The sequence below is a fragment of the Quercus lobata genome, chromosome 12 (genome assembly GCF_001633185.2).
Source record: "Quercus lobata isolate SW786 chromosome 12, ValleyOak3.0 Primary Assembly, whole genome shotgun sequence".
NCBI classification, from domain to species: Eukaryota; Viridiplantae; Streptophyta; class Magnoliopsida; order Fagales; family Fagaceae; genus Quercus; species Quercus lobata.
The window spans coordinates 24,691,063-24,709,423 of NC_044915.1; the positions used below are offsets into that span (position 1 = coordinate 24,691,063).

The following is an 18,361-nucleotide window of genomic DNA, read 5'->3' on the forward strand; positions in this document are numbered from 1 at the left end:
GGGAAAAGTTCAATTGTTACAAATACATCATATCCTTCAACAGTAAAGTAAAAAGTAAAGATTAAAGGTTCCCTAGGAAGAAAAAATGGAGGATTAATCGGCATGGTGTGAAGGAAGAGAAAGATCCCCAGCTCAGTGCAGCAAGTATTTAAATCAAGATTCTAGTGTGTGTAAATTTATAAGACATGAATAAGATGAATGTGGGCTACTTTTGAGTGAGTGAGATGGGGTTGATACTGAGACTGAAGTCTTTTATGGGTAATGGGCTGTTTGTGGCTAGCTGGAAAACACTTATGAGCTGTGGTAATGTAAAGGGATGAGAAGAATATCTGGGATCAGATGGGTATGGATTAAAGGTGATGGATGGTGAGCTAGAAGAGAGTTGAACCACTAGTAAAAATGGCCAATGAATTTCAGAGTCTCAGAGGGGTGGCCAAGTTGGTTTTTTGGTTAGTTTCCTTGTGCTCTTATAATGGAGTTTTCAGAGAAGCATTTATTGACAAGGGTCCAAAAAACGTATGACCACTCAGAGATGATGAATCAGAGTCAAGCTTTTCTGAGATTTTTTATCAGAAGTAAGAAAATCCATTTTAGGGGTTGTTTTGCTTTTTTGGGTAATGATGGGATTTTAGAACGTTTTGCATTAAATGCTAGGATTCTTGCGCCTGAGCTTGATTATTGTGATCTGAAGCGTGTATCAAGAGCAAATCCTAATATTGCAACTGAAATTCGGACCCCTGAGAAGTAAGATTTAACACCCCAAACCAGGTGCTAAGTTCTAGTTTACTTCAGGGGGGTTCCGTTGGAGATCCCTTTATGCCCTCCAAACCACATGTTCCCAATTTTTCCACTTTAGGATTCATGGGCTTGGCACATGAATCACGTTTTGAATATTTTTTAGTATTTTTAACATCAATTTGTTGGAGTTTGAATAATTTGGTTTCAGCTCCCCTTCCGCTGGAGGTGCTGTATTGAGGAAGATGATGGAGTTCCATCATTCTTTAGACTCCAGCTGATATGACAGCCCTTGGGCACTGTTCACGTCAGGTAGAAGATGACAGAAAACTAATGGGATAGCCTTTAGTCCATTCTCAAAGGTTTGGTTCCCTTGTATGAGTCCTTAGTTGCTCTTTTTAGTTAGGAATGAACAAGGGATGTTCTCCTTTGCCTCCTGCTGGTGTTTTTTGCTTGGGCTTGCTCTCATGGGCTGGGTTGTGTGCACATATTGCCATGGGTTTTCATTCCTCATGGACTTTTATTAGTAAATATTTTTTTTGGGTTTTTCATAAATACTTGCAATGGGCCTTTAGGCAATTTGTTGTAATGTTTGAAACAATAGGACAAGTTTCAAAATACTTTTGTAAATAATATTTACTTTGACGAATTCTATGTTGCAAATAATGTTTATGGTTTCTAATAATTGCATCATGACTTAAATGATGATCTTGTGGGTTTGAATGTTTACCATGAGTGTTGAAGGTGTATATTATGGATGTCGCGATGCAAATGACGTCCATGTATTTCACGGGTTTATAATACGAGAACATAATCCTCAAGATAGCTCTCAATGAGTTTTTTCATAAGATTATTGCCATGGTCCTTTTTTTTTTGCCACGGTAACATTTTAACGTGATATTTTTTCTTTGCCAAGCGTTGATAATCTTGGACTCTTTTCTTTTTGATGAAGTAGTGCCAATAAGAATTGGGCTTTGATATTGCCAATGAGAATTGGATTTTGATGTTGCTAATGAGAATTGGGCTTTGGATGAATGAATCGCCATGAGTTTGAATCATGGGCTTTGATTATGGATTTGAATTCCACTGATAAAATTGTTTTGTCATGGACTTGAATCATGAGCTTTTCAAATATTGCCAAGCATAAGTATTCTTGGGCTTCAAATATAATAAGGTGTGTGTATTTGAAAGTGAATAGGTGGTACTTAAATAAAATTAGGTGTAATAAAAAAAATGTACCCTAACAAACGTTTTCCTGATTTCCTTTACCACCAAAACAAACGCAGCCTTAAGCAAAAAGAATTCTTGGTCTCTTGGCATTACTGGGCACAATCTTCACAACAGGCATGATACTATCAAGTTTTAAGATATAAGACAATAAATTTAAGTGGAATTTTTTAATTTCTAAATTATAAATTTTTTTTAATTTAAAAATCATTTGTCCTGTTTTTAGTTATGCAAAAATAATAATTAATCATTATATATATATATATATATATTGCTTTCATTTTTTTTTCAATTAATAAATCTATTTAATTTTCTCGTGACATACTTGATTTTAATAATATTTTATCAATTCTAATTAAAATAAAATTTGCAATAGGGAACCTTTTTATAATATAATAGGTGCCCCCTAGGCCTAAAGCCAATCCTCATAGCACTAGCATCCTGGGATGCAAAAAAAAAAAAAAAAAAAAAAAAAAACCTTTATTTTACATCCTCAAACATCACTTTATCTATTTTACCATCTCATTTTACAACTCACCCAACATCCCAATTTCTATTTTTACATACAACTCATTAAAATAATATAAATCATCCCATTAAATAATAATAATATAAATATAAAGTGGGTGAGACAAAGAAAGAGAGAGAGAAAAAAAAATTGAATAAAATATATTATTTTAGTTTACAAATTCATGAATAGTAAGTTCTAAATATAAGAACTTACTATTCACAAGGTGTCAAAAATTTGGTGGGTTCCAATTAGCTCAACTAGTAAAGTCTTTGATGGTTGAATAAGAGATCTAGGATTCAATCCCCGCCTACATCAAAAACTGATTGGTGTCTTAGTCTGATGATAAATAACTATTATAAAAAACGGACGCCATAAGTTGAAACTCTCTAAAAAAAATGTTATAAAAAAATTTAGGTATACATTCCTAGATTGAGCTTTTTTATAGATGTCCAGTGTCTATTTTAGCAACTTGGGGGGTTTTACACCCCCAATGCTAATGCTCTCATAATTCCACTTAAATTGGGATGTGGTGCCTGACCATTCTCTCCAAGTCCACCAAATTCTAGCCCCCAAAATTGGAGAGAAAATGAGGAAGAGGAGAGGGGTTGATGAAAATTACCCATCTACCCTTGATTCTCCCCCTACTGTTTTATAAGTTGATTTTTTTTTTTTTTTTTCTTCTTTAAATTAAAGGTTTGGCTTTTATTTATTTATTTACCCCAACTCTGGTATTTTCTCCCCCTAATAAAGGTAGCCCTTACGTTAGGTTGGGTGAAAGGTAATAGATGATGTGACAGTACATAGAGTTTTAAATTTATAAAATTTAATTTGAACTATAAGATAAACTCTCTTTTCTCCTTACTTGAAATAGAGAAGAGATTCTGGTTTAACATGAGGTGCAAAAGAACTTGAGCTATTCTCACTAGTACTGCAAAGGCAAAGCTGCTCGCTCATGATACAAAACCATTGATATTACACATTGTTAGGTATAATATTATGTAGAGAATAAATCTTCCTCTGAGTGATTAATGTTACAAACAGATTAACTGCGTCTTTGGAAAACAAACAGGGAACCTCTAGAGCCCTTCCCTAACCTTATCTTGTCATCTATGTATGTGATTTGGAGTTTAACCTCACTCTCACCACCATATCGGAACTCCAATATTGGTCCTATTCTCAGTTCAGGTGGCTCAAATACAACTTGAATCCATTTGTCATCCAGAGCCTTCAGTGTCCCTGTTCATGTACATGTGTAGACACAATGTCAGAATCATTAACTCTTGGATTTGCATAGAGAGAACACTCAATAAACGGATGATACTAACAAATGGAAATTTAGACAGAGCATGGTGCTATGTGGACATGATCAGGCCACAAAGGTCAGTGTTGGTACCCTGTACCTAATGATGAACTCAAAAGTGATGTATCTGAATCATCATTTGAAGGATATTATAAAGTGTGCAAAAACATTTTCTTGTCATTTTAGAGCTCCCATTACTAGCTAAACCATATGATGAACTCAAAAGTAATGTACCTCATTCATCATTTGAAGGATATTATAAAGTGTGCAAAAACATTTTCTTGTCATTTTAGAGCTCCCATTACTAGCTAAACCATATACTTAGGCTATACATCCTGACATTGAAAGCCATTTAATTGCAGCCATGGGTAGAAAGCTTAGGGAATGAGAACCTCACTGACCACTTATCAATTGTCATCTGCATAACAATTGAGCCTGAGGCCAACAAATAAAAAGTACAGATTTATATCTTACAAGAAATTCATTCATTTTGGTCAACCTTGGACATCGGCTTAGAGCTCACATAGCTAGCTCAAGTCAATAACACAAAGACAGGTTTAGATACGGAACATTTAAGCTTAGTAACCCATTTTGCCATTAAAAATGGGGTCAGCTTACTAATGAATCTAAATCGTGATGTAATTATATTGGTACTAGTTACCGGGGCTGGGCGGCGTGGGGGGGTAAGTTGGGTGTGGAAACCTCAACTAATAAATAATATTAGTGCTAAGCCAGACTTTGACAAATCCAAGAATGCATAAACTTAGTGAAGAAGTGTGAATTATAGCTACCCTCAGACAGACACAATGTTGGCTTGCCTACCCTAAATTGTGTGCAACTTGATCAGGGCAAGCCAATCCATAGTCGACTCATACTCAGGAAACAATAAGGATTAAATTTCATTACTAAGAAGATGTTGTATCATTGACCATACAAATATGGATATTCCATTTCATACAACAAAATTGTTGATGGCATACCTTTCAAGGAGACCTCTCCATCCAGAAATCCAAAAGCCCTAATGGAGACCTTGTTTAGAACAGTGTCGGGACCTTCGATAGCCTGTATCATTTCCTTTGTTTTGAAAAAAAGGCGGCCCAATGCACTCCTATAGCCACCCCCAGGTGATGTTGGAATTGAACAGTACACCACGTCCCACTCTGAAAAAAACACTTGTATTGTCATGCCATGATAACGAAAATGACCAAGTATGTAAATAGCTGACTATCACAGGAAATCCGTGGCCAGAAAAAAGATGGTACTATGATTCAACGTTTGAAAAGTATGTTAATTGCCATATTTAGGAGCCATTGTGGATTTACAAGTTGAGCTGAATAACTCTGAGGTTCAAACTTCTTGTTTAGGAAGCATTGAGCATATTTCATGCTCCTTGTGAATAGGTGAAGATACTAATAAATACAGATTGAAACAAGATCAGTTTTTTTTTTTTTTAAGGTAGACAGAAACCCAAACCCACAGCCTCATGGTCCTCAACTTCCACCCCATTCCTTTTTACAAGGAGGTAACATTTGAGCTAAAGCTTATTGGCATGAAACAAGAAAAATTGTTTCAATACGTTGGTTATTTTCAAATTTTTTCCTTTCAACTAGATGATAATATTTAAAGGGAGAGAGAGTATGTGAAGAAACAGAGGATCCCATCCTGCACGCGGGAAGTTCAATGAATCAATCAGAAAGATTGATCAAATATATAGGTTTTACCTCCAAATATGAGAGGGCATTTCACAGGCTCATTGACACAATATTTCTGCAATTCTTCAGCCACTGCAGCTACCTCTTCGTGTTCTTCCGTTGTTAGCAAAACTCCTCCATCTGTTTGTGTCACCTGAATCAGAGATATAACTCAGTTTCCAAAACTGTCAAATATTTAAACTCCACAGCATAAACCAAGGAGTTGTGGGAACAAATCATCTTAGTCTTGGAAACTAGAAATTAGGCAGTCAAACTTGAAAAGTAGATTCAATGTAATGGTAATGGTATCAAAATAACAAAGGGTAGTGGCAGGCAACAACGGAAACATTAATTCAAGAACACCTAATGAAAATGAGGAACCACAGAAATGGTTGAAATAAATTAAACAATAGTAGTAAAGAAGACATCGAAAATTAGATGACTGACTACAATCAGGGGTTGACCAAGCTGTGAAATATCAACTATCAACAGCTAAAGCTTGTCCTAAAGGCTTGTGGAAGAGTGGATAACTGCTCAAGTATGAAGTTTTGAAATCAGGGAGAATAGGGGATATCAACTTTTATTTGACTACTGCACCGATAAAACCCAGCTTATTTGATGAAAGTGGGGGGCATAGCACTCACATTTTTTTGCAAAAGAAAAAAGGTAATTGAAATGCCAAACAATCTATGCCCTCTTTAATGAGCATTTGAGATGATTTTTCTATCAGGAAATTGAAAGAAAAATGCAAACTTTAGTGCATAGTAAAGAGCAGTCATCATTGAACGGATGTCTCAAGTTCAATTCTATCTTATCTATCAAAAAAAAAAAAAAAAAAAAGAAAGAAGAGAGAGAGAGAGAGAGAGACTACTAGCATTTGACCAATGGAACTACATGTTTTATGGGCGTTTCTCCAGATTGGCAGTTTAAGTTTTGTACTGCCATTGGGTATTATAAGGTACAAATGTTTATAACCAATGAATTTTAGCTTAATTAGTACTTCCTAGTGTTTTCAAATGAGAAGGCCAGGCATATACATACACACAAACACAGACACAAAGGTACAAATGTGTAAATGTTATATCTTATCCAATGACCCAGTTGATTTAATTCATTAACTTACTGTAATAGATACCAGCAGCAACAATGTTAAACATTTATAAACTTTTTCGGGTATTCGATTCCTTTATTTGGTTAGAAACAAAATTTAGGAAAAAGAAAAGCAGAACCAAACATCAGAGACTGAAGGTAAAGGAAATGGACATATACCTTGGAAAGAATAGAGGCAACAAGATCCTCGGGACCGGTCCGCACCTCTGGGTTGGAGACTGAAACGGAGGCAAAGATTCTTAATGGTTTGTGGTGGCGATAAGGAAGTGAAACTAGGCCTTTGAGAGGTGGATTGGATTTGGATATGGATATGGAGGGAACTGAATATAGAAATTTGGGTTTTGAATGCAGGGGCTGGGCACCTCTGAATGAGATTGAGAGAGCTGAAGACTGAGAAGCCAATGCCATAGATTGTGCTGCACTTCACCTGGACTCTCCAGACTCAGACGGTCAAGACTCTCCTTAGAGATCATAGATAGATCATTTTGTTTTGTTTGTGGATACGAGGTGCCCCATGTGCCCCGTAGGATTGAGAATCGACGGTAGGACCCGCGTACAAATTGAAGTACTTCTATGTTTCTGCCACGTGTACATACCTTATTTTTTCCTTATCCGAAATAAAAGTGGATTTGAGTTGTGTAGGGCTGTTTCGAAAACGTTATTCTAATAATGTCATTTAAGTGTTATAGAAATATGTGTGGATAAAAAAAAAATTATGAAAATTCGTGTTATATTATTTAAACAACTTGTTTAAACAATTCAACCAAACAAGCTTTTACTTTCTTGAATACTTTGTTCAAAGCCAAGTTTCAATAATAACTCACATACAAAATTTGACAACCAAAAGCATTAGCATTAAATGTGCTATAAAATATCCAAAATACTATTTTAGCACACCGGATAACCAAAAATATGCTACATTTGGTTTGTTAAATCTAAAAAAAGTTAGTCATATACTCTCCTCTCTCTTCTTTTAGTAGTTGCTATGAGCTACAGTGGTTGCTATGGGCGATAGTTGTTTTAATGGTTGTTTCAGTCTCAGTGGTTGTGGCTATGGGTTTCAATTGGCTTCGCTCTCCTCTAGCCTCTCTCTTGACACACTTTTCCTATCATGATCTTGGATCATGGGGGCAGGGGCAAGTGCCCCCCTAAACTATAAAAATTTTCTCTAATAATACTAGTATATTGAACTAAAATGTCTTATTTGCCCCTACATAAAGAGTAAAGAACTTTTCTATTTATTGTGTACTAGCTTATCTGACTTTTTTTCAATTATCACGACAGCTTTTCTTACCCCTAATGCTAATAAACTTACACCGTTACACACTTACCACAACTTTTATATAAAAATAATGGGTCCCACCTAGTAATGAAAAAAAAAAATCACTACTTTACCGAATAAGAGTCAAAAGCCTAGTAGAATTATGAAAAAAAAAGTATATATAATATAAACTGTGGGTACCTAAGGCATGCTTGGTAACGTTCTAGGCATGCTTGCAACGTCCTCGGCATGCTTTGCAACGTCCTCGGCAGAAAGTGGGGGGGGGGGGTTTCTTTCGATGTGGGACGCCTAAGTTGCAAAGCATGCCAAGGTCGGCCAAGGACATTGTTAAGCATGCCGAGGATGTTGCAAAGCATGTCGAGGACGGCCGAGGACGTTGCAAGCATGCCTAGGAAGTTGCCAAGCATGCCTTAGGTACCCACAATAAAAGGGCCACAAGAGGCTTGGTGGTACACTACTCCCTTTACTTCACAGCTTATAAGGCAGAAAGTGAGGGAGTTTTCTTTCGATGTGGGACGCCTAGGTTGTAAAGCATGCCAAGGTCGGCCAAGGACGTTGTTAAGCATGCCGAAGACGTTGCAAGCATGCCTAGGACGTTGCCAAGCATGCCTTAGGTACCCACATAAACAAACTACTTTTAAGCTTGGTGTGAAAAAAGAAATTAAAGTTTACATTTATGTTAGATTCTATATGACAAGTACATTAGCATATAATTGTTTATTTATTTTGTTATTAATATTGATTAATTTTTTACTTTCAATCTTGTCTTTTAATCTTGCCCCCCAACCTAAATTCCTAAGTTTGCCACTGCATAGGGGTGATTGATGGGTTTCATATATGTGTTAGCGGTTGGGTTATGCCTTGCAATTGGTGGATTATCAGTTTCAATTAATCCTTTTTTTTTCTCTCTTTTTTAATGGTAGGAGTTGTTTTTATCATTGGTGTGTAAAGACTAAAGAGTTCAAAAAAGAATTAGTAAAAGTTGGATTTTGAAACTTGAATATGTGTTAACACATGTTAATTTCTCAAAGTATACAACAATTACATGTGTCGATTTACCTAAAATTAATAGCACATGCAACAAAAAATGATCAGCATACCTAATAATCAATTACTAAACCATTTTACTTAACATTAATTGTCTTTGTTAGTAGCCTTTAAATTGTTTTATTTCATCTTCTTTTGGTCAACTAATAGTTTTCAAAATACAAACAAAACAAAACATAGTAGGTAATTTTTTTATTTATTTATTTATAGTATTGTGATATAGATGTAAATTTATAGATTTTTGCATAGAGATTACTTTGATGAGAAAAATTGGTGAAAAAGACTTGAGAATTGAGGTTGAGTGAGAGGAAATCAAATCTGGATCGCTTAGTGCAGTTTTAGAGACATAACTACTGGAATCATTTGAAATAGTTGTTTATGAAGTGCCACTTGACTCAAAGGTTATTGACAATTCCAAAACAAGGGTAAAACTTAGATAGACCACCTACATTAGGTTCTCCAATTAAATTTAAACAGTTGGTTATATTGACCAATAAAATGTAAACGTTGTTGTATTTTTCAAAGGCAATCAAATTCAATCCACAAAAATGTTTAAATTTAATTGAAAAACCTAATATACTACTATACTACACTTAAAAATATATTATGGAATCAATAAGTCTTTTATCAGAGTCTTATAACTCAACTAATTAGCATAATTTCTTAAAGTAAATATTTTTAACCAATCTCAACAAGGGGGAAAAACTATAGATTTAAAAATAAAAATAAAAATTAAAAAAAAATTTAAAAAAAAAAAAAAAGAAGAAGAAGAAGAAGAAGAAGAAGAAAGAAAGAAGCTCAGCAGGTCTTTTAAAATGACAACGTTTTGGCTGACCAAGTTATAACTTGGTCGGCCAAAATGACTCATTTCGTTTTAACATTCAACAATTCTCAGTCCATTAATAGTGACGTTTTCATCTTTTACCTTTTGGTTTGCGTAGCATTTTCATCGTCATATCTGCCATTGTTGTCACCTTCTTCGTTTTGGTGTTCCACCTCTTACATAGGAGAAAACTCTCAAGAATTTACCTTGTAAAATTGTAATTCAAGGGCAACACAAACGATTCCCATGGATTTCTCAAAAAAATTGCCTTCTTTTTCTCTATCCATTGTGCTCAGCCTCTTCGTTATCAAAACAGTTCGATTAAACTCCTACATTCCCTTCGCCAACACAAAAAAATCAAACCCATTACCAATTTCTATAACAGAAAGACTAAGAAACCTTTCAAATCAGTTAACGACTAAGAAACCTTTCAACCCCAAAGAATATAAGAGAGACATCAGGGGAAAAATATACAAACTTTTGAAGTATTCAACATGGGATTTTGCGAAACAAGAGCTAGACAATCTCTCTTCTATAAGATGGGACTCTTACATAGTCAATCAAGTTCTAAAAATCTATCCACCAATGGAAAAAGCCTGGCTTTTTTTCAACTGAGCTTCAAAGCTAAAAAGGCACCACAACAAACAGTTGAAGAGAATTACAATCATTCATACTAGTCTTACAAAAAATAAGACTATCTTCTGCAAAGAATATGTGAGAAATAATAGGAGCACCACGACAAACAGTCACACCTCCATAACACCACACTAAACAGATTTTTTAATTAAAGCAGATAAGCCCTCAACATAAATTAAAAATAAATATGGACATAAAGGGTCCCCTTGGCAAGGACCCCTAGAAGGGATAATATTACCACGAGGAGAACGATTAATCCTCATAAGTGACAGAAGAAATACACTACATCATCAATTCTCTCCACCTAGAGCTGAAACCCAATTTCTCCATAATCTTTTCCAAACAAACCCATTCCACCCTATCATATGCTTTACTCATATCTAATTTCAAAGTCATTTCTCTAATTTTGCCCTTTCTCTTCTGATTAATATGACGCATAGCCTGAAAAGCCACCAAAACATTATCCGTTATTAACCTTTCATGCACAAAGGCACTTTGTGAGTCACCAATAATTTTTGGCAGCATTTTCTTAAGTCTATTGGCAAGGGTATTTGAGGCTAACTTATACATCACATTACATAAATTAATAGGCCGAAATTCAATAATTTTCTTAGGGTCCTTAATCTTTGGAACTAAAACATTATGGGTTTCATTAAACTTAGGAAGAATGATACCAAGATTAAGAAAATCCAGCACTGTTTTAGTAACAACATTCCCAAAAGTAGGCCAAAAATGCTGAAAGAATAAAGGGGCATACCATCAAGACTAGGAGATTTGAGTGGATACATCTACTTGAGTGCTTTGTAAACTTCCACTCTTGAAAATCACAAGTTAGCATAGAATTCATAGCATGAGATACTTTTGGCTCAATTGCATCTAGCAATTCTGCAAATTCTATGGGACATGAAGACTTTTGAACAAATCAGAATAATAACCAACTACTATCCTGTCAATCTCCTTTTCTTCAACCTGCAAGCACCCATTATTATCAACCATGCCTTCAATACAATTTTTCTGGAATCTAGTCAAACCTTTGGAGTGAAGATATCTTGTATTCCTATCCCCATCCCAAAACCAGTTCAATATGGAACTTTGCTTCCACATCATATCCTCATTATCAAGCCAACAATTTAATTCAACTCGAGTTTCCCACATGGCATTAATGTTTTCTGGACATGCAGCCTACAATTCCAACCATTCTAAATGTTTACATAGCCTAGCAATATTTATTCCTACATGTCTGAATACATATTTATTCTAGACATCAAGTTTTGCATGATAGTTATTCAAACATTAAATAAGTAGAAAATTAGCATTAAAAAATAACCCCTCTTCCCAAGCAAAAGACACAACCTCTTCACAACTAGCTTGTTTTAACCACATAGCTTCAAAATAAAAAAAATTCCTATGTTTTTTCCTTTGAGTTCTACTAAACAACTGCAAAAGTAATGGATTATGGTCTGAAGCAAATGAAGTTCTACGAGAAAGTTTTGCCTATGGAAATTTGATATACCAATCACATGTTGCAACCACCCTATCCAACCTCTCTCTAATTTGAGTTCCATCAGCTTGTTGATACAGCCACGTAAATTTAGGACCCGAAAATCCCAAATCACAAAGACCACACCAATTCAAAGTGTCTACAAACCACTACAATTGTTGAGCCAGTCTAGTAGCCCCACCCTCCTTCTCTGATAGTCCAGTTAGTCCATTAAAATCTCCAATAACCAACCAAGGCAATTGGGAAATTCCACTAAGATATTTTAAACGAGACCAAGATTCATCTCTACTAGAAGAGTTTAAATTCCCATAAAACCCAATAAAATGTCACCACCCAAAGCCATCACCATTATTGATCTTAGCATCAATATTTGACATTGAATACTTAATGACACTAACTTGAAGTTCATTCCTCCAAAATAAAGCCAAACCTCCACTACTTCCTCTGCTAGGAACAATTAGACCGTGTTTAAATCCACAACCATCATGAATTTTCACCATTCAATCTCTATCAGATTTTGTTTACATTAAGAAAACAATGTTGGGATCATCTACCCTAATTACCTTCTTCAAGGCATTAACTGTGCGAAGGTTCCCAAGCCTTCAACAATTCCAACTTAATAGACTCATTATTTCCCGTGGGGTTGCCTAGCAACCTCCATCAATCTTGTCACTACCCAAACCTGTATTTCAGAATTTAGAGCATGACCGATATGTTAATATTAAGTTTACCTCAATACTAACACAAACCAACTTAAGCTGAAGGTGCTTATCAAATTTCGTTTCTTGTATTCCTTTTTATTTCCTTGCATAAAAGTCATAATTTACAAAACTTGTAAAATTTTGAAGCTTCATTTCATTTCGAATTTTGCGAGATTACAACTTGGCTGAAACTTAAGGTATTCATGTAAATATTACATAGCTAAACGTTTAACAAAACTATTATTTACAAACCTAACCCCAAGACATAAAACTAGGGTTCGAAACAAATTAAAGTTCTGAATTACATCAGTGCTCGAAAGGATCAAGTATATCTTGATTCCTCCTATACAACAAAAGAGCTAAACTACTATACAACAAAAACTATGCATTCTAACAAACGAGAATCACAGATTCTTTGCCACCTCTAATACTCTCCCTGCTTCCAGGAAAGAACCTGTGCACTGAAATATAATAAGGTGAGCTGCGAAGTCTAGTAAGGTTTTTAATAAAAATGCATGTAAATCAAATATTTTATGGATATGTCAGTTTTGATAATTAGTCTTCATATTATTCTTAAAATAATTTATGAACTTTCAGATGAAAATACATCATTTTCCTTTCATATAATAATAAAAGGACATGATGAGGAACTTAAAATAATTAAGTAACCTTATCTTTAAATAGACTATAAAATACTTTATCAAAAGCTTTCCATCAGACTTATAACACATTTAACATATCTTTCTTATCATCATACTTTTCTTATAAATTCCAAATAGCTTAATAGCTCATTTATGATACATATTAGTCAATCCAATTGTAAGTCTGTCATAATTTTGGGAGGCTTCCAGCACATAGTGCTAGGCATCCAGCATTCCCCATAATGCTAGGAAATCACAGGATCATATCAAAAGTATCACTCCTTTTGGTGTGATCATATTATCAACCATGGAGATCAGTTGACATCTTCCACAAGTTGGCCGTTCCCAACGAGGGTGGGTACAACATAGTCCTCACCACTTAAAATGGCCAATTAAAATCTCCATGAAAATACCAGTACTATAACCCCTACTGGTTGAGTTCAGATCATAACAATGAAATAACCAAAAACTACATTTTTCAGATAACTATGCTTTTACATAAATATTTCATAACAGTAGCATATCCATTTCATTCTTTAAATATTATGTTCGTGATATAAGTAATAGCATCAATATACTAAAATTATCATATATATATATATATATATAAAATTAAACAACTCACGAATATATATCTTTACTTAAATCATGCTTATATGTAATATCTCTAATTAAAAGGTTTTGATGCATAATAATTTTTTTAAACAGTCCTTATACTTATCAAACACATATGTCACACATCTCTTACCTAAAAACAAAAGATGCGAGAGATTTGTATAAGAGGAACTCAAGTGTCCATGTTCTCGTTCTCATCACCTAAATGAAAGACCAAAGCTTATTACTAACAACTCTTCCTAAATATATAAATTTATACATCAATCACAACCTAACTCTCAAACTCAAGAAAATCTTAATTCCCATCACATAAGGTTCCCCAAAAACAAGATACATTCATCAAACACATTATGTACCAAAACATAGAGAAACCAAGGCATAATAATTCATCCATAATCTAGACATACCAAAAGATAAGTATATTAATCCAAATGCTGTGAGATCACTTCCATTACAACCATACGTATCTTAGAAATTCATAAAAACTACTCCTAGCATCCTAATTCATAGAAATTGATTTAATCCAGATTTTTCTTGTTGTAAACACCAAATCTGTCACAATGACAGTTTTAACATGTTTTCTTACAAAATTATCAAATAAATGCAATTGGCCTTCATTTCATTTGGGTATTTTTATATTTATACTATACATATTAAAATACGTTAATAAGCATCCAATTGACTATAATATCGTCAATCTTTCAAATTACTAACACAGAATCACAATTTCAACTTCTACAATCAGATTAAAGAATAAAGATGGGAAAATAAACAAAAAAATTATACTATCAAAATACCCAAAATAAGATAAGGTTTTATTTACTTACCCACAAACTTTAAAACCGAAACTTTAGTGTTAATCTTTTAGTTTCTTCTTTAGAGAGAGATATATGGTTTCAGTGAGAGAAAGAGGACTGTTAGTGTGTGAGATGGTGCTGCCATGTAAGAACAAAGGAAAATGAACAGAAAAGAGTAAAGAAAGAAGAACAAGAAAATGTTCTAGTGCAGCAAAGAAGACAAGGGAATAGGATTTTGGGTGGAGCATGTGTTTTGTTAAGGAAAAGTGAGCTAATGACTCACCTTTGCAACTTTTAAAATTTACTTACCACCCCCCTCACAAGCTTATATTTTAGAAAGGCCCAAACAATAATATAACTTTACATATAAATCTTTATATTTATAAACTTCTTTCTATCATTAAAAGAGCATATATCTTTTATAATATTATAATATCAAAACTTTATTCACTTAAAATAATTAAGATAATACTAAGTATATAAACCCATAAAATTAATAATGCAATTAGGTTAAGATGTTACATCCTTCCCTCCTTAAAAAATTTTCGTCCTCGAAAATTGTACAAATACCCTCAATAAAGAGATTTGGATACTTTTGTCTCATTTCTTCCTTTGCCTCTCAAGTTGCCTCTTCTGTAGAGTGGTTTCTCCACAGCACCTTGACTATAGGAATGGTCTTGGTGTGAAGAACTTGTTCCTTACGATCTAAAATCTTAATCAGGATCTCTTCATATGACAAGTTCTCTTGGATTTGAAGTGGTTCATACTCTATCACATGCTTTGAATTAGGAACATACTTTCTAAGATTAGAGATATGAAATACATTTTGTATCTTAGATAATGCAAGAGGTAAGGCAACTCGATATGCAGCTGATCCAATTCTTTCAATTATCTCAAATGGTCAAACAAATCTAGGACTTAGCTTATTTGTTTTCCCAAATCTCAACACTCCTTTCAATGGTAAAACTTTGATAAATACATGGTCTCCCACATCAAATTCAATGTCTCGTCATTTCTTATCAGTATGGCTTTTCTGCCTACTTTGAGTAGCCTTTAGTCGTTCTTGAATTAGCCAGATTTTATCAACTGTAATCTGCACAATCTGGGGTCCCATCAACTTCCTTTCTCCAATTTCATCCAAGTAGATTGGTGATCGACATCGTCGTCCATATAAAGACTCAAATTGAGCCATCTCAATACTAGAATGATAGCTATTGTTGTAGGCGAACTCAATTAATGGTAATGACTATCCCACCTACCTCCTAAATCCAAAATACAAGCCCGTAACATGTCTTCAAAGGTCTAAATAGTACATTTAGATTGTCCATCTGTCTGAGGATGGTAGGCTATACTGAATGTCAGATTAGTACCCATAGCTACCTGTAAACTCTCCCAAAAATGTGAAGTAAAATTAAGATCTCTATCAGACCTAATAGATGCAAGAACCCCATGTAACCTCACAATTTCTTATATATATAACTCAACAATCTTATTTAAAGAATAATTAACCTTAACATGAAGAAAATGGGCTGACTTAGTTACTCGATCTACAATCACCCAAACTGAATCATAACCTTGAAGTGATTTTGGGAGTCCAACAACAAAATCCATAGTAATATGTTCCCACTTCCACTTAGGGATAGGGAGGGGCTGCAATAGTCCTCCAGGTCGTTGATGTTCAGCTTTTATTTGTTGACGAGTTAAGCAATGACTTACAAATTCAACAATATCTCTCTTCATACCACTCCACCAGAAATTTCCTCTCAAGTCACGATACATTTTGGTAGTACCTAGATGTACGGTGTAGGGAGTACAATGAGCTTCTTCCATAATTTGTCTTTTCAACTCATTATCTATTGGAACACACAATCTGGAACCATACATTAAAACGCCATCTTTACTAATGAGAAAACCAGGTATGTTACCATTAGATGCTCTATCACAAATCTTAGCTAATTCTGGATCATTAAATTGAGAGGCCTTAATTTTCTCCAATAAGGTAGGCTTCACAACTAGAGTGGAAAAACATGTACTTGAACCCTTGATTATAAACTCAATCCCCATTCGTTGTAAATCTGCCAAAATTTCTTTTTGAGTAGTTAGCATGCAAGCTAATTGTCTTGAAGACTTTCTACTCAAAGCATCTGCCACCACATTTGCTTTGCCAGAATGATATTCAATGTAGCAATCGTAGTCATTTATCAATTCCAGCCATCTTCTTTGCCTAAGATTCAACTTTTTTGTGTAAACAAATATTTGAGACGCTTGTGATTAGTGTATATCATACAAGGTTCACCATACAAATGGTGTCTCCAAATTTTAAGAGCAAAAACCACTGCTGCTATATGGTTTCACTGAGAGAAGGAGGGCTGTTGGTGTGTGAGATGGTGTTGTTGTGTAAGAACAAAGGAAGATGAACAGAAAAGAGCAAAGAAAGAAGAACAAGAAAATGTTCTAGTGTAGCAAAGAAGACAAGGGAATAGGATGTTGGGTGGGGCACGTGTTTTGCTAAGGAAAAGTGAGCTTATGACTCACCTTTGCAACTTTTAAATTTTACTTACCATCCCCTTCACAAGCTTATATTATAGAAATGTCCAAACAATAATATAACTTTACATATAAACCCTTACCTTTATAAACTTCTTTCCATCATTAAAAAAGCATATATCTTTTATAATATCACAATATCAAAGCTTTATTCACTTAAAATAATTAAGATAATACTAAGTATATAAACCCATAAAATTAATAATGCAATTAAGTTGGGATATTACATATCTAAGGTGAGTAGCCAAGAGAACAATCAGCTTTGAAGTCTCCTCTTTAAACTTCACTTTCTTTTCATGGTCTGTAACTTGAACATGTCCAAAATTTGTCCTTTTTAACCCCGAGTCCTCTAGTTTTTCTCCACCCCCAACATGAGTAAACTTTGTGGCGATTATTGTCCAACTACGTTTTCCTTTCCTACTCGTACTACCCTTTTCCAAAGATGAGATGGATAAATCAAAAACTTCATTATTTTTAGGAGTAGGTTTACTCAAATTTTTATCAAGTCTTTGCACATCCTTGCTGGAGTCAAACTCTTTCACAGATAGAGGTAAATGAGGAGCCACCAAAAGACATGCTTTTTCACTATTTTCAGAAACTATCCCCCAGATTTTTGCCATTAGTTAACAAAGTCTCACTATCCACGGAAAGGCTCCTATCAATTTCCTTTAATGTCTCCTCAAACTCAGTAACTGTCATACTCCTATTTGAAATTTCAGTAACTTCCGCAATTGGCACATCTAACCGCTCAACATCACTAGCAACTACCACCGAAACTTCCAAGCAACCTCGACTTAGAGGTATCACAGCCACTCTTCATCACATTCTCAACCACAGTCAGGCTAGCCAGAGAATTTTTACCACTAATAACTCCAGGATAATGTTGTTTTCTTTGGATTTAATCATCACCAAAACCAGACACTTCCACCACAGACTTACATGAAGGATTAAATTGGGTTGCTCTAATCCAAGGTCCAAATTACTGGTCCTCCAATTTCAAAGTGCCTTTACTTTGTAGCCAGAGAACACAATCCTTATCATCATGAGTAATCCTCCCACACCAATAGCATTAATTTGGGAGGCGTTCATACTTAAATGAAATCCACTCCTCCGAACCATCCTCAATTGAAATTTTCCTTCCTCTACATAAAGGTTGAGAGATATCTATGGCCACCCTAACCCTTAAGAAATTACCTC

At 34.6% G+C, this 18,361-nt stretch overlaps 1 protein-coding gene across 1 annotated transcript; it reads right to left on the reverse strand.

Moving 5' to 3' along the window:
• Positions 1–3,370: 3,370 nt before the first annotated feature.
• On the reverse strand, positions 3,371–7,057 carry LOC115972288 (probable plastid-lipid-associated protein 8, chloroplastic). Its single transcript, XM_031092513.1, has 4 exons — positions 6,734–7,057; positions 5,495–5,618; positions 4,754–4,933; positions 3,371–3,709 (listed from the first exon to the last, which is right to left on the reverse strand). Exons 1-4 carry the CDS (start codon positions 6,980–6,982, stop codon positions 3,516–3,518), a joined length of 747 nt encoding a protein of 248 aa, XP_030948373.1. The 5' UTR covers positions 6,983–7,057; the 3' UTR covers positions 3,371–3,515.
• Positions 7,058–18,361: the final 11,304 nt, after the last annotated feature.

Bases quoted from the DNA above. Each gene is read 5' to 3' on its own strand.
- LOC115972288 (XM_031092513.1), bottom strand. From the start codon at position 6,982: ATGGCATTGGCTTCTCAGTCTTCAGCTCTCTCAATCTCATTCAGAGGT. The intron at 5,619-6,733 runs GTATATGTCCAT...TCTCTGATTCAG, and splicing joins TTGCCTCTATTCTTTCCAAG to GTGACACAAACAGATGGAGG. The intron at 3,710-4,753 runs GTATGCCATCAA...GTACATGAACAG, and splicing joins TGGAGAGGTCTCCTTGAAAG to GGACACTGAAGGCTCTGGAT.